Source organism: Gorilla gorilla, chromosome 22, assembly GCF_029281585.2.
Source record: "Gorilla gorilla gorilla isolate KB3781 chromosome 22, NHGRI_mGorGor1-v2.1_pri, whole genome shotgun sequence".
NCBI lineage: Eukaryota > Metazoa > Chordata > Mammalia > Primates > Hominidae > Gorilla > Gorilla gorilla.
This window is the reverse complement of record NC_073246.2, coordinates 5,659,938-5,680,896: the sequence shown is the minus strand read 5'-3', so window position 1 is coordinate 5,680,896 and position 20,959 is coordinate 5,659,938. Positions and strand designations below refer to the sequence as shown.

General features: G+C 41.6%; 1 protein-coding gene across 1 annotated transcript in view; it reads left to right on the top strand.

Annotated features, from left to right (window-relative positions):
• LOC129530564 (histone-lysine N-methyltransferase 2C-like) overlaps window positions 1-20,959 on the top strand; it is a 60,607-nt gene extending 39,648 nt beyond the window's left edge. Inside the window, 3 exon segments of the mRNA XM_063702797.1 lie at window positions 6,829-6,937; window positions 9,586-9,642; window positions 20,906-20,959. Of these exon segments, the coding sequence (XP_063558867.1) occupies window positions 6,829-6,875 (47 nt within the window). The 3' untranslated portion in view covers window positions 6,876-6,937; window positions 9,586-9,642; window positions 20,906-20,959.

Here is a 20,959-nt window from a genome sequence, read left to right as displayed (position 1 = left end):
ATATCAAATGTTAACTCCATGAGGATAGGCATTTTGATCTATTTGGTTCCCTGCGGCATCTGCAGCACATAGAACAATGCCTGGTGTACATAGTGGGTGCTTATTAGGTACATGTCACATGAAAGAGGAAAAAAACGAGTGTATTAAAGAATCCAGGAGCCGGGTGAGGTGTGTCATGCCAGTAATCCTAGCACTTTGGGAGGCTGAGGCGGGTGCATAACCTGAGTTCGAGCCCAGCCTGGCCAACATAGTGAAACCCCGTCTCTACTAAAAATACAAAAATTCAGCTGGGTGTGGTGGCAGGTGCCTGTAATCCTAGCTACTAGGGAGGCTGAGGCAGGAGAATCGCTTGAACCGGGGAGGCAGACGTCGCAGTGAGCCAAGATTGCGCCATTGCACTCCAGCCTGGGCAACAAGAGTGAAACACTGTCTCAAAAAAAAAAAAAAAAAAGAATCCAGGGAGGCCAGGAGCAGTGGCTCACACCTGTAATCAATCTCAGCACTTTGGGAGGTGGGCAGATCACTTGAGGTCAGGAGTTGGAGACCAAAACGGTGAAACCCCATCTCTACTAAAAATTCAAATATCAGCCAGGTGTGCTGGTGCACACCTGTAATCCCAGCTACTCAGGAGGCTCAGGCAGGAGAATCACTTGAACCCCAGAGGTTGCAGTGAGCTGAGATCACGCCACTGCACTCCAGCCTGGGCGACAGAGTGAGACATTGTCTCAAACAAACAAACAAACAAACAAACAAAAACCCAAGGAGCACAGAACAGCTACATATTGGAACAGCTAAATATTGGAGCACCTACTGTGTGTTGACCGTTCCACAGCATGGAGGAAACTGGTCTTCCCTTGGAAGAGCCTCCCCACTATTCAGGTGGTAAGAGAAATAACATACCCAGGGCTAGGCATAATGCAGACAGTGTTATAAAGGAGGCATTGAACAAAGGAGAGAGTAACTGAAGGAGGTGGCATTTTGAGTGACTTTGGGGCCGATTAGGGTGGTTACAGGTTGATGTTTATATATATGGCATATACGTTGGGGGATTGGGTGGCGGGGAGGGGTGCAGGCATTCAGAATAGAGCAAAGAGAGGAGTAAGTATAGAATGGTGTATCAAATGTTTATCCAAAAGCAGGATATGGAACTAGTAAACATTTTATTCACAGTGTGTATTTTTTTTTGAGAGGGAGTCTCGCTCTGTTGCCCAGTGGCATGATCTCGGCTCACTGCAACCTCTGCCTGCTGGGTTCAAGTGATTCTCCTGCCTCAGCCTCCCAAGTAGCTGGGATTACAGGTGCAAGCCACTACGTGCGGCTAATTTTTGTATTTTTAGTAGAGACGGGGTTTTGCCATGTTGGCCAGGCTGGTCTCAAACGCCTGACCTCAGGTGATCAGACCACCTCTGCCTCCCAAAGTACTGAGATTACAGGCATGAGCCACTGCACCTGGCCTGTTGTCTATATTCTATTTTTTTTTTTTTTTCTGAGATGGAATCTTGCTCTGTCACCCAGGCTAGAGTGCAGTGGCACGATCTTGGCTCACTGCAACCTCTGCCTCCAGGGTTCAAGCGATTCTCCTGCCTCAGTCTCCTCAGTAGCTGGGATTACAGGCGCCTGCCACAGCGCCCAGCTGATTTTTTTTGTATTTTTAGAGGAGACGGGGTTTCACCATGTTGGCCAGGCTGGTCTTGAACTCCTGACCTCGTGATCCACCTGCCTCGGCTTCCCAAAGTGCTGGGATTACAGGTGTGAGCCACCGCGCCCAACCTGTTGTCTATATTCTAAAATTTGGATAATTTGGATATGGTATAGTTTATGTGGCAATTTTCTTTTGGAGAACATGTAGGTTGTTTCTAGCTTTTCGCTATTGGAAACAGTGCTGCATCCTTGTGTATGCTTTCTGCATGAGTGATATTTCTCTAGGATACATACTGTAATTATATGCTTGTCTTTTTTTGTGTGTTTTAATTTATTTAATGTCTGTGCTTCCTGTTAAAATACAAGCTCCATGAGGGGAGGAATCCAATTTGTTTTGCGCCGCACTCTTTAATTACTATCTAGCCAAGTGCTTGTGAGAAAGGAGAGGTCAATAAATATATACTGAGTGAATCAGGCTGAAAGATTGGCTGGGACCATGGTGTGGTTTTGTATCCTAAGAGAGGGAGCCTGACTTATTTTGGAAAAGTAAAATATTTTTTGGAGAATTTCACACAAAGCAGTAGCAGGATGGTTATTGGTGGAATTTAGGAAAACGTATTCTGGACTACAAAGAAGGCAGGTACAGGAGGTGCGATTATGAGATTATTACACAGGCCAGAAGGAAACAAAGAAACATGGGTGGTGAGAATAGAAAGGAAAGGGTACATACATTTCAGAGAGATTAGAAGGATAGGATTTGTGAGATTTACTAAGTAGCTATAAGGGGTGAAGTAAAGAAAGCATAGAAGGAAAGTTGATTTCTAGCGTAGAACATTTTAATTTTACAAACATTTATTCTCTCTCCCAGCTCCATGGAAAAAGTACTCACTAATTGCTGTTGGTATATTAATTTGTATTACATTTTCTTCCCCACTTTCTCTTTTTTTTTTGAGACAAGGTCTGTGGCCCAGGCTGGAGTGCGGTGATGCCATCTGGGCTCACTGTAGCCTTGACCTCCTCGGGATCAAGAGATCCTTCCACCTCAGCCTCCTGAGTAGCTAGGACCATGGGTGCCAGCCACCATGCCCAGCTAATTTTTTTTTTTTTTTTGAGACAGAGTCTCACTCTGTCCCCCAGGCTGGAGTGCAGTGGCGCAGTCTCGGCTCACTGCAGCCTCTGCTCCCTGATTCATGCCATTCTCCTGCCTCAACCTCCCAAGTAGCTAGGACTACAGGCACCTGCCACCACGCCCGGCTAATTTTTTTTGTATTTTTAGTAGAGACAAGGTTTCACTGTGTTAGCCAGGATGGTCTGGAACTCCTGACCTCGTGATCCGCCCGCCTCGGCCTCCAAAGTGCTGGGATTACAGGCGTGAGCCACCGTGCCCAGCCCTATGCCTAGCTAATTTTTATATTTTTCGTAGAGACAGGGTTTCGCCGTATTGCCCAGGCTGGTCTTGAACTCTCGGGTTTAGGTGAGCGCCTTGGCCTCCGAAAGTGCTGGGATTATAAGCATGAGCCACTGTGCCTGGTTTCCCTTTCAAAAGAGATTTTGGGTGTTTCGTGTCACTGTATCCACGCCGCATGCGGTCTCTTGTGCGTGGCTTCTTTTCCTGAGCACGCACAGCTGCCTTCTAACCCGCGAGCAATGGCTTTAAGGTTTTTGTTTGTAATTCGGGGGTGACCCAGGGGTTCGGGCCGCGGGCCCCTCCCCTCGCCCAGGCACACCTTGCAGAGGAGGGGGCGGCGGGGACAGGACCCGGGTCTGTGCCTGCGCACACCCTTGCGGGCCAACCCCACCCCCCCGCCGGGTACCTGTCACGGCTACTGCCGCGGCGCGAGCCCGCCAGGTTAAGCCGGATGGCGGGAGGAGGGGTGCGGGGCACGGGGTGCGGGGAGGGTGGCACGGCGCGCGCTTGCGCAGGAGTCGCCGAGCAAGAACTGGTAGTGCGCGCGCTCGCCGCTCGCTCGCGTCCCGGAGGCGGAGTCTGCGGCAGCGGGCGGAGCGGGGGCGCGCCTATGCTAGTCACGTGGGCGCTGGGGCGGTGCCGGGGCGGGGCCGGGCGGCCGTTCAAGGCAGGGGGCGGGGCCGGCGCGGCCGTTCAAGGCAGGGGGCGGGGCCGGCGCGGCCGTTCAAGGCAGGGGGCGGGGCGTCTCCGAGCGGCGGGGCCAAGGGAGGGCGCAACAGCTGCTACCTCAACACTTTCTGACCCAACGGTCACCCAGCGCCGGACTCGCTGCGCCCCGGCGGCTCTAGGGACCCCTGGCGCCTACACTTAGCTCCGCGCCCGAGGTGAGCCCAGGCCCTAAATCCTCCGGGCGGGGGTAGGGGTGAGGGACGCTCCTTTTTTGTTGGGGCGGGGGTCTTGGAGGCGCGAAGGCACTAGGCGCCTCGGCGGATGGCTGCACCCCTCGCCCGCGGCTCCCCGTGTCTTTTGGGGGGCCGGGTGCGGGCGCGGAATCCGGGAGGTGTCCGCACAAAAGGCCGAGAAAAACTCCACGACGCCTCCCTCCCTCCCTCCGCCCTCCCCGCCCCCTCCTCTCCGCGCCCGCTCCTCCTCATTCAAACCTGGACGGCCTGAGTGGTGTCAGCTCAGTCCTGGCCGCCGCCGCATGAGGAAATGGCCGAGGAGCTGGAGCCGCAGGTAAAGGGGGCGCGCCCCCCGCCCGCGCCAGCCGGGGCGCCCGCCCGGTCCTGCGGAGGCTCCCGCGCCGCCCCCGAGGCGCCCGGCTCTCGTTGTCTTGTCCCGTCCCCAGGCTGACCTCAGTTCCCCGTGTCAGCTTTCTAGCCGCTCCTCGAGGGCGCGGCCTCCCCAGCCGGCTCCTGCGCTTCCGCCCACGGGAAGGTGCGGGCGATCCCGGGCTGCATCCGCTCTTGGCCGTCACACTCACACTGCACAATTTAGAAGGGCTTGGGGTGCGTGGTTCCCTGAATCTCCGCCGGGAGCGGGGGTCCGGGGGTCTGCGGGGGTGGGCGGTGGGGGTCTGTTCCGAAAAGTTGGGTCGCCCCGCGGGGCGGGTCTCCCAATTTGCCCAGTCGGCCCTTGGGGCGAGGGCGGAGGGGGGACATCGGCGTAGGGTCCCCAGTGATACCCCGGGAAGGAAGGGCCGGGGCAAGTTGGAAATGGTCAAAACAATGCGTCTGGACGGGCAGCATTGCTTCTTATTGTAGTTTTAATCTGCATTTCTCTAATAGCTAGTGATGATGACCAGTTTTTCATTTGCTTATTTGCCAGTTGCAAATCTCTATTAGTGAAGTATCTGTTCACATATTTTGCCCATTTTTTAAAAGTTGGGTTGTTTTCTTATAATTGAAGTTTATTTTTTCTTATACTCAAAATTTTAATTCACACATAATAAATTGGACATATTTATGAGGTACAATGTGATGTTTCAGTACATTTTACATTGCATAATGATCAAATCATGGTAATTAGCATATCCATTGCCTTAAACATTTACCATGTCTTTGATGTAAGAATATTCAAAATCCTCTCTTCTAGCGAGAATATGAGTGTATTTTAAACGTCCATCTATTTGTTTTCTCACAATCCTATAAAATGATAGCTTGAGTCAATGAGTTATCCCCCCAAGTCCTATCAACCTTGTCTATTTTAGTGAAATTTAATATTGTCTAGAAAACACTAAGCAAACATAGTTATTCAGAGAGCATAACTGAGCCCTCTGGTTATTCTCTGTAACCCACAAAGGAAGCTGAACACTTGATGTAAACTTCTTCATCAGAGTAAATAATAAGAATCCTCTCCATTACATACAAAAGAAAAAATAACTGGAGAGATAGTCTCTGCTCTGAGGTTATTATCCTGTGGTCTTTGGTTTTGGTACATTCTCCCCCACCCCATGCCCTTCTCCCTCATCTTTAATGAGTATCTGTATGTATGGCAGAACAGTATTTTTTTTTATTATACGTTAAGTTTTAGGGTACATGTGCACAATGTGCAGGTTAGTTACATATGTATACATGTGACATGCTGCTGTGCTGCACCCACTAACTCCTCATCTAGCATTAGGTATATCTCCCAATGCTATCCCTCCCCCCTCCCCCCACCCCACAACAGTCCCCAGAGTGTGATGTTCCCCTTCCTGGGTCCACGTGTTCTCATTGTTCAGTTCCCACCTATGAGTGAGAATATGCAGTGTTTGGTTTTTTGTTCTTGCGATACTTTACTGAGAATGATTTCCAATTTCATCCATGTCCCTACAAAGGACATGAACTCATCATTTTTTATGGCTGCATAGTATTCCATGGTGTATATGTGCCACATTTTCTTAATCCAGTCTATCATTGTTGGACATTTGGGTTGGTTCCAAGTCTTTGCTATTGTGAATAGTGCCTCAGTAAACATACATGTGCATGTGTCTGTATAGCAGCATGATTTATAGTCCTTTGGGTATATACCCAGTAATGGGATGGCTGGGTCAAATGGTATTTCTAGTTCTAGATCTCTGAGGAATCGCCACGCTGACTTCCACCGTGGTTGAACTAGTTTACAGTCCCACCAACAGTGTAAAAGTGTTCCTATTTCTCCACATCCTCTCCAGCACCTGTTGTTTCCTGACTTTTTAATGATTGCCATTCTCAAAGAACAGTATGTTTTTAAGTGTCTGCAGTCTTGGGCCAAGCTCGTTCTATTCCCCACTCTACAAGAATCACAAGAGCGCTAGGATTCTGTTTGGGGTTGCTGTGGACACAGAGTTCTTATTACAGAACTGACTTATTCTCAATAGGAGGTAAAGACCTAGAGGTGAGGTCTCTGAGCAAGGGAGTCCCATCCCATCCTCTGCCCTCTCTGTTGGCTGTTATCCTCTCATCTTCATCAGGAGAATTAAAATCATGTAAAGTTTTGGCGGGGGGACTAGATGGTGGTCTCTGCGGCCCATAGACAGGAAAGTTTGCTTATACCCAGCTGGGGGGACCACTAATTGACATTCCTTTCCCCTCCCAGGGACCTTACAGAGTCCCCTTACCCTCACGGTACTGGGGGACAACCCGTGGGTGTAAGGCCAAATAGCAATAACCTTGTTACTTGCCAGGAATTGGGTCAAGATTTGATTTAACAAGCTTGGTTTTGGGAACTAAAAAATGAAAAAAGGAAAAGCCATAATCTTGAAAGGCAACAAGAGAGAAAACTGCTAACAGGATCTTGATTAAATTTCTCCCTCTTAGAGAATGTTGGACCGACGACACAAGACCTCAGACTTGTGTTATTCTAGCAGCTGAACACACCCCAGGCTCTTCTGACCGGCAGTGGCTCTGGAAGCAGTCTGGTCTATAGGTAAGCATGTCCAGGGCTTACAGGGAGAAACTCCCAGAAATCCAGCTCTGCCTTGGGTTGCCCTGGTTCACGTCCAAAGATGTGCTTGGGCCACATCTCTGGAGCACAAGGTGGTAGACTGAGAGCTTTGATATTTCTACTGCTATGGCAGATGAGCTGGTATAATTCCAAAGGTATGGAATTTGCTGTTGTCTGTGACCCAGCAAATAAAAATAGAAAAATAATTCGATAGAAAAATAATAGAAATAGAAAAAATTTAAAAAACAAACCAAGCCTCATTCTATGACATTTTAGGCAGTGTGATAATATGCATATACTGGTCACTTTAATCTTTCCTACAGGGGCAGCTGGTTGCCCTAATGTTGGATGCTCTGTTCAAGGATGGTGAGCTAGTGTTCAGCTCAGGAAGCCACTCCACAGAGATGGCCACCAAAAGGGCTTCAGTGGTCCCATCTCAATTGACACCTGAAACACTGTTAATAATTACAGTAAAGGTCACAAATGGGTTTTTATTAGTGAAATTGATGGCTTACAAAGCAGCATGATGGATGTTACAATTATATGACATTTTAAGATCTGTTAATCAACTAACGTGTTTTGGAGACAGCCCATCCTTGCATAAACAGGATAAAGGTGTATGAGGGTGGCCTGTAGTGTATATTTAGAGACGACACCCAAGGCTTGATCCTCATATGGTCCTATCTCCAGGAAGGTTTAGGAAGATTTTGGCCTCTGAAACATTAGGAATCTGTTGAGAATGAAGCTTTCATGCTTGGAGCACCTAAAGTGCGGAAAGCTTACAGAAGCTTGTGTACTGTGTCTGCTTGCTACTGAATGTTTTGTTAAATGAATATCTGTATGTGTGGCAGATTTGGTCGGAGACCTACTTTTCATTATAACCTGGTAGCATGATTATAAAGGTGTAGCTAACCTTCAGCTAACTCAAACTTCTATGGTTGCTCCTATCTACCAAAAAGCATTTAAGAATTCTGCATGACCACTTCAGTTTAGGACACTTTGCAATTCTCACCTTCCTTAGAGGGCAATTTAGCTAGTTACTTATTCATGTCCCATGAGGGAAGTCATTCTGTGCCCCAAAGCAGCTTATCAAAGTATTATTTCAGACTGCATGCAGTACTCTCCCTGAAAGGAGTTCAGGTAACATCTATGGATGTCTCGTGCCCTTTTTGGAGATTAGTTTCCCAAGGAACTTGCTTAGCAATCCTGGCTTGTCACCTGAATCTGGAGTAATTTGAGTGTCTTCCAGTTCTCTTCCTCAGTAGAGGATGTCTGAAAAATCCAGTAATCATTTAATAAGGCTGCTTATGTCAGAAACTCAAATTCTTACCTTTTTGGTGTTTTGAACATTTTCCCCTGTTATGATTTATTAGTGTATTCTGCATAGACAATCCAATTATTCATCCTGCTGAAAAGTAGCGGATGCCTATAGATGCCTTTCTTTTTGTAAAAGGTATTGTTTTTCCTGAGACCTGGATGAATTTCCAGGAGCCATTCAAGGACATGAGAACACCCACTTAGAACTTGAAAGGTTCCCCTCATGGCCCTCAGACCAGGCTAATGAGATGCGATAATTTGAACTCTGGCACTCCTTTCCTCACAGGCTGAAAGACTAGCACAATATTAGTGTCTATCTGTGCTTAAAGGTTGGAGCTATTGATCAGAGTCCAAAATTAGTTTGTGTAGGGGAACTTTTCTTAAAGACATAAAAAGATACCATTTAATATATTGTTTCCAAAATGTGTTTCTCACACATTTCCACTGTGAGAAAGAGGTTCTGTGGTCAAATAGGTTAAGAAACCTCAGCACACTCTTAGAGAATCCCAGTTGTTATCAGCAGCAAAAAAATGTATGTGATCAGTTTCTTAAACTTATTTAAATGTTTGAAAAGTTAGAAAATTGTGGCAAAGAGCATTAATTCTTGAGTCTTGGGAGTGTATTACCTTGATGAGAATGTTTGTGTATTTGAAACTAAAAATGTGTATCAGTTTATATTGCCACATATTGATTTTTATGGCATAATATATGGTGTAGAGAGCAGGTTGTCTAAAAACCAATATTGGCAAAATGCTGAATATTCAGCATGGTTTTATGAAGTTGACAGATGTGGAGTGTATTTTGCATGTGTCTTAACTTACAGATGAGGAAATGAAGTAGCAGAGAGATTAAATTAGCCAAGCCAGGGGTTTCGGTGCTAGGAAGTCTTGATATTGTAAAACATAGCCATATAACTTTAAGAAAATGAATCCAGACAAAAAGAAAACAAAATCATTGTAAACACATAATCCACTTTAAGTTCACAAAATGTTTTAAACATAATTAAGGCTATGCTTGACTTATCTACTTGTTTATTTCCTACCAAGGATGACCGGGAACTAGCCATTGATATAGAAACATTCATTATTCTTACATTTTCTTTCTTTTTTCTGTGTCCTCTCTCTCTCTCTCACACACACACACACACAGTCTCAGAAGTACTAGTGCTGTATCCTGAAATTGTTTCTTTAGTTCTTGTCAAAATTCCTCCGATTTTATTTTTTGTGTCCTGAAATACTGTTGACATTAACATCCTCATTGCCTTCCAAAATATCTGACTTTATTTTTTGTATGTGCTTTTTACTCTTTGGTAGAGTTATGGATTCACTACCAGATTCTACTGTATGCTCTGACAACTATGACCACAATGGGTGAGTTGACTCATCTAAGTGGTGAAAAACACTGGGAGCATCAATGGCAATAACAGCTTTCTATCAGAGACTTTAAGCATCTTTGGTAACATTGTTTTTGAACCAGAGTGGAAAAAATAAGATCAGGTCAGAAGAGGGATGCTTGGTACTCAAAGATTGTTTGTGACTCCAAGTAATTAGCAAACAAAACCTTAGGAAACTATCAGAATGCCTGTGTATGAGACTCTCTCAAGAGTGATGCAAGAGAGTAGAGAATCCTACTTGGAGAAAGAAGGTGGTAGCATTGGACAGGCAGCAGAGGAGCCCTCAGCATAAAGAAAGGAGCTAAGAGACCCTGTATCTGTCCCTCACCCTTCAGAGCTGGTACCCCAAACTCAAAGCCATCATCACATTGGATGGAGCCCCTGCCTCAGGTTTAGTCACTTGATCCTATTTGAGGAGAAGCAAAGATATCTGTGACTCATGAAGAGCATGAAGGTGGTGGAGGGACTTGATAATTAGGAAATCAAAATGGGCAAGAATAATGTGTGACTACAAATGGGACATGAATTTGAAGGAAATTTAAGTTAAATTTGCTGCCACACATGATGATCAGGTTCAGTAATAAAGAATTGTATTGAAATCTTGATTCATTAAACTTTTTTGAGAGTCCTAAGCAATTTTTATTACCAACACATAGAGACTTGTTTCTAGAGAAAAATCAAGTACCAGGTGCCCAATAACAGATTTACATGAGAATTTTTAGGGACGACACATTGTAATTTGTAGCGCAATCATAGCCAATTTGAACCAAAAAAAAAAAAAAGTCGTGTATGCATTTATGTTGTTTCTTACTATTTACCTTTCAATCCTTTGCACTGACTCCAATGAATTGACATCAGAAATCTGTGCTGGAGTCAACAATGAAAGGTGATGTCATAATATATATTGGAGATGGGAGGAATTCAGGTTTGTGAAATTCAGTCTCAGAATTATTCATGGGAAAATAGTTTTCTGGACACTGATTCTAAAATTCTTTCTAAAAAGTTGGGTCTTAAGTAAGCTAAGTCATATTTATCATATCTTTTAGATTCAAGGAATTTTGTTGTTCAAATAAATTGGTCATATCACCGCTCCATGTGGCAAATCTCTAATATATTTTTGCATTTGATGTTTGAAGTAAAATGCAGCAACCTTACATAGAGCTTTATAATAAGCTTCATGTGTTCAAATATAATTGGTACTTTTATAACCGATGCTGTTTGTTATACTCAGAAAGTTATTTCTTATCGTAAGATTACCAATATAGTCACCAAAATATTTTTTTATATTTTGAATTAATTTTCCACATTTAAATAAAACAAGCACTGTTGCTGTTGTTACTATTCCCTTTTAACATCTCCCCAAATTAGTGTTTTATTCTGTACACTTTATGAGATGGCAGCTTAACAATACCCTTAATATGGCCCAAGGATTCTACAAAAGGAAATGCTGGTGTGTTTGTCAAAAGTGTTTTCTGGCTGGGCATGGTGGCTCAAGCCTGTAATCCCAGCACTTTGGGAGGCCGAGGCAGGTGGACCACGAGGTCAGGAGTTCAAGACCAGCCTGGCCAATATGGTAGAACCGCGTCTCTACTAAAAATACAAAAATTAGCTGGGCATGGTGGTGCATGCCTGTAGTCCCAGCTACTCGGGAGGCTGAGGCAGAAGGATCACTTGAATCCGGGAAGCAGAGGTTGCAGTGAGCTGAGACAGCACCGCTGAACTGCAGCCTCGATGACAGAGCAAAACTCTGTCTCAAAAAAAAAAAAGTGTTTCCTGTGCAGATTATCTATTCACCACTTGCAGATTTGAAGTTTGCTAAGCATGTGTGATATCTAAAAGTTCATTTGAAGAATAAGTTTCAATGCCAAAAATGTTTAAAAGTGGGATATAGGAAGATGATGCAAAGATCAAATATCCAAACATTTCCATTTTCACCAGGAGGACTTAATAGAATGTCTAACAGCTACTTTTAGATATTTTTGAAATGTGAGAGGGGTGAGTTAACACAAAGTAGACTGTGAGATTAAAATGTCTGTTCACTCTAAAATCTCAGCATTCACTTTCTCATTGTCAAGTTATTCATCAGACTCTTTTCAGAGACAACCTAAATGCAAGCTCTTAGAATATTACAACATCTTTTATATGAGATGACAGGAAATAATTTCATGGCCTTTTAAAGGATAGATGAGGGATTTGAATACCACTTTCAGATTAAGTAACTCCTCTATTGAATATTACACTGTTTTATGGTTCATATCTCTATTGTGGTTGAGAGGTATTGCCAGATTTATTCGCTGACAAGTAAATATTATTCAGTTTATAATTAATATCCACCTTGGGGGGAGATACTTTCAGTCTATGTTAAAACTATCTTCAATGTTCAGTATCCTGTTCCACATAAAACTTTCATGCCCTAGTTTTAGCATTCATTGATTTTTATGTGAATCAGTTGTAACTGTGATCATTACAAAATGGTGATTTTTTTTTAAAAAAAGTAGTTTTTCTGTGTTTAACAAGTATCATTCTATTATAAGGAGAGCTATTCCTACCCCTATTTGTTCACTATTACTATGAACTTATAAATTCTTACATTATTTCAATGAATTACAATCCTTTCTGTCATTATTTATTTTGATCTTTAAATGGTCCCATATTTGGCCAGTGGGACTCCCTAAAAGCTAGTCCCTGTGTCCTTTTGACTTGACATGTTCCCATCACTTTTTGAGCATTTCCCCAGCCCTGGAATCAGCCATTTACCCAAAGAACCTCACGCCCTTTAGAAACCAATCAATATTTTGCATTTGGTATGCTGATTGCCATTGGCTCATTGCTACTTGTAGGCCTTTTTAATATGTAGATGAGAGTACAGTTATACATATTGACATATACAGATACATGCACATATGCAACAATTTTAATATGTTTAATACACAGTATATACATTTATATGTGTTCTGTAAACTACGTATTATTGTTTTGCCTATATGTTTTTAAATTTACTTAAATGGTATTAAGTTGTATCTCATTTTGTTAGTTTTTTGCTTAGTAACATAAGATTATTCTTCTTGTGCATACCTTTTGTTGTTGCTTTTAACTGGTATGAAAAATTGCACAGCATGCATGCATCCCCTAGTGAGGAACACATATATTGCTTCCTACCATTTGCCTTCACAAAGAGTGCCGCTAAATGATTATCCTTATGCCAGACCCCTATAGACCTGTTTGAGTATTTCTGTAGGAATATGAAACAGGACTTGATGGGCCATGGGATTGCATGTTTTGAATTTTACTGAATACTGCCTATTGCCCTCACAATGGTTATACCAGTCTGCATCTCATGAACAGTGCATGATGGTTCCTACACATACACATTCACAACAACACTTGACATTATCAGACTTTCTAATTTATATAATCAATCTAATAGGTCATAACATATTGCATTATGTTTTACTTTGAATTTATGTGATAACTTATGAATTTGAGCATCATTTTATGTTCTTATAGCATTTGGGATTTCTTCTGTAATGGTCCATTCATGAACTTAGCCCGTTTTTCCACTAGTGTTCCTATCTTTGTCTTGTTAATTTACGTGTGCTGTTTTTGAATATTTTATATTTTAGAATAAGTTAATCAAATTTCTTTTAAAATTATGTTTAATTTTCAAAGTGATTATGTTACATTTGTAAACAATATAGCAATGATTCACTCTTTTTAGTAACATTAAAAACATGATGCTATTGTTTGGAGGTTTGTACCCCCAAACTGCATGTTGAAATTTGATCCCCAATGTCGGAGGTGGGGCCTAATGGAAGGTGTTTGGAAGATGAATAGATTAATTCCCTCCCTTGGAGTGAGGGTGAGTGAGTACTCACTCTATTAGTTCTTGCAAGAGCTGGTGGTTTAAAAAGAGACCAGCGGCTTCCCGCACCTTGATTCCCATCTTGCCATTTGATCTCTGCACGTGTCAGTTCCCCTTCATCTTCCACCATAAATGGGAGCAGCCTCAGAAGCAGATGTTGGCATCAGGCTTCTTGTGCAGCACACAACTGTGAGCCAAATAAACCTCTTTTCTTTATAAATTACCCAGCCTCAGGTATCCCTTACTAAACAGACTCAGATGCATGGAATTCCATTCAAAAGTTTGGACTATCGCTTTATGTATTCAAATCATCCTTCATGTCAGTTTGAGACATTGAAGTTATGTTCCCTAATCCGTCATCTGCCTGTTAGCTTTGGCATTGTTGTTCTTCATTCTCTTCATGACAGAACTTTTTGCCTTATTATTTTACTTGTGAAGTTTGAAATTTTCCCACTTTCAGTCTACAAAGGTAATTTCTAATCCTCATAGTTTTAATTTACACATTTAATGCTTTAATCTACTTAGAGTCTACCCTTCAATATGGTGTTAGGTAGGGATTTGGTTTCATTTTTCTCCCAATGGTAGGCTGATTTTCCAAATACCATCTATGAAACAATTCATCCTTTTTCCTTGTTTATGTAATCATTGTCAGTGACATATATCTACATAGGTTTATCTCTGAGCTCAATATTTTGCTCCATTGATACTTATGGCATCCCTACACCTTTTTTTATTAGCATGATTAGTTAAGTTATTAATGGAGCCTTTATATGTTGACATAGATTTTGTAGTAAGTATGTCAATATTCTAAAAAATTTTGAAAAATACCTATGTGGGCCCTGTGGTGTTTGGGAGAGGGAAGAGCTTTAAATACTAGGTTGATTTCTTTGTTACTTGAGTATTCTATTTCTATATAAATATACTTTCTTGCACTAATGTTAGTGTTTTATATTCGTCTAGGAATTTTTCCATTCCATCTAAGTTTTCACATTTATTAGCATATAATTGAATAATCTTATTTTAAAAAATTTTAGTTGTGTTCTAGTTATGCTCCCTTCTTGTACATTTTATTTGTATATTCACTCTGTTTGTTCTTGATTATTATTGCCACAGGTCTATTGTAGTAATCTTTTCAAAGAGACACACTTTTGTTTTGTTAATCTTCTCCACGGTTTTTTCTTCTCCAGTTCAGTGACTTATGCTTACCTCCTTATGTTTTGCTTCCTTATTACTCCATAGACTTTGCCTTGTGCTCCTTTTCCAACCTCTCTACTTAAATGTGTACTCTTTGCTTTTAACCATCTTGACTTCTTATTAATGCTTATATATTGGTAAATTTTCTTCTAAATATTGCTTCATTGTATCCTACAAACTTTGTCATGTTATTATCAATCAGTTCTTAGTATTTAAAATATTTCATGATTTCCCTTTTAACATAAGAGGCATTCAGTGATGTGTAATTTAGTTTCAAATGTGGGTTTTTTTTAAAAAGCTAATCATATTACAATATATTCAGAGAACAGCAATATGATATTGATCCTGTGGACTTTATCCTGTGGAAGCTTTCTTTATGGTACAGAGAGCTATGATGTTGGTCTGTCCTTGTGCCCTCATAGGTCTTTTGCTGTTTCTAGAAGGTGTTAGAATTTTCTCTTTGTCTCCATTAGATACTTAAAGCTGATATATTTCTTCTTTCTTGAATTTTGGGAAATTTATCATCATAAATTTTCACATTTTATTTTGCATTTTTAGTTTTCATTTCTTCTTAGATTTTCATATTCTAGATGTTAGATAGCTGTTTTTATCCTCCATAACATTCTTCTTTAGTATGTTCTCTTTATTCTTTTCTACTATTTTCTGGGTAAGTTTCTCAATCTAATCTTCTAACTCTAAATTAATTAGCTTTTCACATGTATCCAAACTACTATTTATCCCTCAACAAGTTATATTTTTTTGACAGTCATACTTTTACAGTTAAGGCTTTCTCTTTTATTTTTTCTTACGACTCCCATTCTCATTTCATGTTTCAACATCTTCCTTTGTGTCCTCTTATCCTTAAGAATATTTGTCATGCTTACTTTAAAATCTTGGTCAGTGTGTTCCAGTAGTTTTGCTACAGTCGGTATGCTGTTGTTCAGCTTGTTGTATTTCTTTTTCAGTAGTTGTATTCCTCAGATATCTAATCATGTTGGTTTGTGAACTCAGATTTTTTGTGGCTGTTGGCTACTCTGGTCATTTGTATTGGGGAAGGACTGAAGGACAATCTCAGTCTGCTGCTGTTCTTGCAACATAATTATTAATAGCACCCACTTTTTCCTTTCAAAAGTGTCCTGGTTTGGGCAGGAATTATATAGTCAGTCTCACTGAAATCTAGGACGTAAGCTGTGTCATTGTCAGTAAGTTTAAAATGAAGAGAAGTGATGTGCCCCAGGGTAGAGAGTCTCAGAAACCATGAAACACTGACCAGGCAACTCCTCTGGGTTGTGAAAAGGAAAAACTTTAGACAAGGTAAATTTAAGAGTTTAATAGTGCAAGAATGATTCGTGAGTTGGGAAGCTTTTAGAACGAGAACAAGTTCTGAGAACTGCAAGCTGGCAACGTGGCCAGACAGCATTATGGACAGAAAATGGAAGCGAGGTCCAGAAACAGCTTTGTTGTTTACAACTGGTTACAGCTGGATGTTTTGTCTTATTTGAATCAGTCAGCCACCCGCAATTGACTGAAGCTCAGCTGCTGCAATTGACTGAGACACAGCTATCTGTTACAAGTGTATATTCTATTCATAATTATGCTGTTAGTTTACACACTAGGTTAGCTTGCAGTTTGTTGCATAAGGACTCAAGTACAGAGGCAACCACAGGGAAAATTTTGTTTAATTAAACAACTATATCACCTTGAAGCTCCTGAACAAAGCAGCATTGGAGGAGACAATCTCTCTGGTTTGTAACCTGGGCTTTGGAGATGGAGGCAGGTGGAGGAGTGAAGGCCCAAGGATGGCTCTTCAGCCCTTCCCTGTTTTCATCAGCCAGCCTAATGCTCTCCTAATTTTACTGTAACTACTCCTGGGTAGTTGCTGTTGTTGTCTATGGAGACAGGCAGGGATGGTCACTATTGTTTCCAAATGGCTAAATTGCATGTGTTTTGTTTTGTTTTGTTTTTTCAGAACAGCTAGTTTATTAGTTGTAGGGTTATTGTAGCTAATTTGAATAAAAATTAATCCTACAAATTCACATGGTATTTGATTATGTACAATTTAGTTTAATTCTTTAGCTCTGACCCAAATGAAGTGATATCACTAACCCATGATGGAGTCCTCAGTGAAAGTGAAACGATATCACTAGCCTATAATGGAGCCATCAGTGAAAGGTGTTATGTGTGTGTATGTTCATAAAGATACACACAAATGTTAACTATAGAGTTTCTTGGACACTGTTTCTAAAGCACTGGTAGTTTCAGCTTCTGTATGTAACATCCTTTTCTTTTTGGGTCTAGTTGGATACAAGATAAGTAGATCACAAGAAGTCTACTTCTTCTTCCTAGCTGAATTGACTAGTAGCTAAAACTTTTAGAAAACTGTTGGATTGCCTGTGTATGAGATTCTACCAGGTTAGGCTATATTAGTTTCTAGGGCTGCTTTAACAAAGTATCACAAACCAAGTGGCTTAAACAAAAATTAATGATCTCATAGTCCTAGGGACTAGAAATCTGAAATTGAGGTTGTCAGTAGGGTTGGCTTTTTATGAAGGCTATAAGGAAGAATCTGTTTGATACCTCTTTGCTAGCTTTTTCTGGTTGCTGGCAATCTTTGGCATTCCTTGGCAGGTAGACTCTTCTCTAGAGTAACTGCAGCTATTTGACCAAAAGTGTAAGTCCAAATTGTGTTTGTATCTGAGTAATATGCTTTTATAATTCCCCAGCCCACAGCCAATTGAGTTGATGGTAGTAACCTATGATAGAGCCACCCATGAAATGTGAATGAGAAACAAAGATTTATATACAAGTAAGTGTATATATACATATATACACATAACATACACGCATGCATACACATACACACACAGAAACATAAAACAATGAAAGAGAAAGAGAAGTTGATATTTGTAAAATTCACTGTCAGGCGTATCCTTGGAAATACAGAGTATCTTTGACACTATGTCTAAATCTTCTCACTGTAGGATCTATAGATAACCTTCTATTTTTTTTTCAGACCAAATTGGATAAAAGAGGATGAAGTCATGAAAGGGATGCTTCTTCCTCTTAGTATATTTGTCACTCTCAGTTAGTAGTATCCAATCCCTTAGGAACCTCTGAGGTTTTCCATTTATGAGACTCTCCTACTACTAGAGTGGGCCAAAGGGAGAGAGAATCCTATATGGAGCAATGGGGAGGTAACAGGTGACAGGGAGGAGTGAAGCACTCAGCAAAAAGAACAGAGTTCATGAAACCGTAATGGGTTCCTCACCTTCTAGAGTTCTACCACCATGTGAGGCTGGTGCTCCAAACCCAAACCCACAATCATTTTGTAGGGAGTTCCTGACTCAGGCCTACAGCTACATGGTCATATCTTCTGGGCAGGAAAGACAGCCATGATGGGTGAAAGTAAAGAAGTGACAGAAGGACTTAGGAATCAAGAATTTAGATGGGGTAAGAGGCATGTTTCCTTACAGACTGCAGTTACATTAGAAATAAATGCCACTGGCCAGGCATGGTGGTTCATATCTGTAATCCCAGCACTTTGGGAGGCCAAGACAGCTAGATCACTGGAGGCCAGGAATTTGAGACAAGCCTGACCAACATGGCAAAACCCTGTCTCTACTAAAAATACAAAAATTAGCCAGGTGTTGTGGTGCATGCCTGTAATCCCATCTACTCAGGAGGCTGAGGAAGGAGAATTGCTTGAACCTGGGAGGCGGAGGTTGCAGTGAGCCAAGATGGCACCACTGCACTCCAGCCTCAGTGAGAGTGAGACTCCACCTAAAAAAAAGGATACACCTAGTTCGAATTAGTGATATACACATGAATATTTAAATGTCAACCAGATAGTACATCGTAGAGTAACTGTAGCTGTTTGATTCAAAAAGTAAGTTTAGAATTACATGTGTGTCCAACTATCTACTTTTATATTCCTTTAGCCTGCATACAGAATTGACATCAATGACCTATGATAGAACCACCAATGAAATGTGAATTATAAAATATATATACACAAATATTTAAAGAAATATATATGTAGATATACATACTTCTGTCTATCTAGACACACAGGGAGAGAGAGAAAGGGAGAGAAAGAGAAAAGAGAGAGAGAATTGACAGAGAGAAAGATGAAGATTATGTGCTTACACTCAGGATCATCTATGGCCATACAGAATGTCTTTTACACTGTTTATAAACCTCCTCACTATAGGCCCTGCAGGCCCCTTATCCAACTTTTTGATTAAATTGGATAAAAAAGGAACAGGGCAAAAAAGGGAAACTTCTTGTTATTGTCTTGTCACCCTTAGTAGCAGGCACATACTTAGGAAAGTCAGATTTTCTGTGTATGAGACATACTAGAGTGGACCAAGGGAAGAAAATCCTATGCAGAGCAACAAGCGAGTAACAGTGGACAGGGAGCAGTGGAGCCCTTAGGGAAAAGAAACAGAGCTAATGGCCCTGGCAGGGTTCCTCACACCCAGAGCTCTACCACCATGTGAGGCTAACACTGCAAGCCCACACCCATCATCACATTGTATGGGGCAGTTTCTTGACCCTGTGTGAGAGCAGAGAAGACACCTATAATGGCAAAAACAAGGCACTCATGAAGGGATTTTAGTGTCAGGAAATGAGATGGGGTCAAGGGGATTTGTATACAGAAACTGCAGCTGAATTTGAAATAAAGTAAACCACCAAATTCTTAGTTTGTGCTGTATTCAATTGTAAAGAACTAAACATCGCTTGTGAGTAATTCAAACCAGAAAGTGAAGTCCAGGATGTCATATTGGTGTTGGACGATACATATATATATTTAAATTCTGTAGCACTGCCAAGTCTAAATTCAAATCAGTACCCTGGAGTGGAGCTGTCAGTGAACTGTGAGACAGAAATAATATAGAAGCTGGGTGCGGTGGCTCACGCCTGTAATCCCAGCACTTTGGGAGGCCGAGGTGGGTGGATCATGAGGTCAGGAGATCGAGACCATCCTGGCTAACACAGTGAAACCCAATCTCTACTAAAAATACAAAAAATTAGCTGGGTGTGGTGGCGGGTGCCTGTAGTCCCAGCTACTCAGGAGGCTGAGGCAGGAGAATGGCATGAACCCGGGAGGCGGAGTTTGCAGTGAGCCGAGATCGTGCCACTGCACTCCAGCCTGGGCAACAGAGGGAGACTCCCCCTCAAAAAAAGAAAAAAAAGAAAAAGAAAAAGAAATAAATCAATATAGATATAAGGATGTATGAACAAGGGAGGAAACGATTATATACCATTTATATATACCTATATGCATTCATATTAAATCAAGGCATGCACCCACAGGTACTGCAGAGAAATATAAAGGTTGAGATTAGGGAAGTTCCCATTCAAGGGCATTAATGGAAAAACAAAAAACTTTTGACACATGTATCTGCGTGATCTCACTATAGGATATGAAGGTGACTTTATGTCTTGAATGAATTTAGATAAAAGATGGCCACATAAAAAGAAGAATGATTTTTCTTACTAGTCTGTTTGATACTCTTGAGTAAAAATAAAAAATAATTTTCAGACTGCCTGTATGTGAGACCTTACTATAATGGCTGAGGACAGCAGAGAATCCTCTTTGGAAACAGGAAAGCACAGCAGGGACGGAGAGTAGTGAAGACCTCAGGAGAAGAGAAAAAAGCTAACAACCCTAGAAATGTTTTCGACCCTGCAGAACTCTGCCACAATGCAGGGTGGTACTCAAAACCCCAAATACCATCATATTGGATTGTGTCCTTGACTCAGACCTGCAGTTACTTTATCGTACTTGTGGACCAAGAGAGACAATCAAGTGAAGAAGTAATGGAGGGCTTTCGAGGCAGCACATTTAGTGTAATAAGAGGGCTGACTATCTCCACGCAAAAGTTTAGTTTGAAATAACTGCCACCACAAAGGCTGTCACGCATTGGGACTGAGGTCATAATAAAGAGGTTTATTTAAATCTGAAAGCATTACTATTTTCCCCAGCCTAAGATGCTGGTTGCCATCATATAAATCCTCCTTTTTAATAAAAAAAATGACATTTTAGAACCAAATAGTGCTATACACATGAATAGTCAGAACTTAACTGGTTTATGTGCAGAGTAATGAAAGCTAGTTTTACCAGAAAAGTAAATTTTGAATTGTGTCTCCTGTCTGACTGTATTCCTTTGTCATCCTCTAGTCCACCCACAAATGAATTATCAGGAGTGAACCCAGAGGCACGTATGAAGGAAAG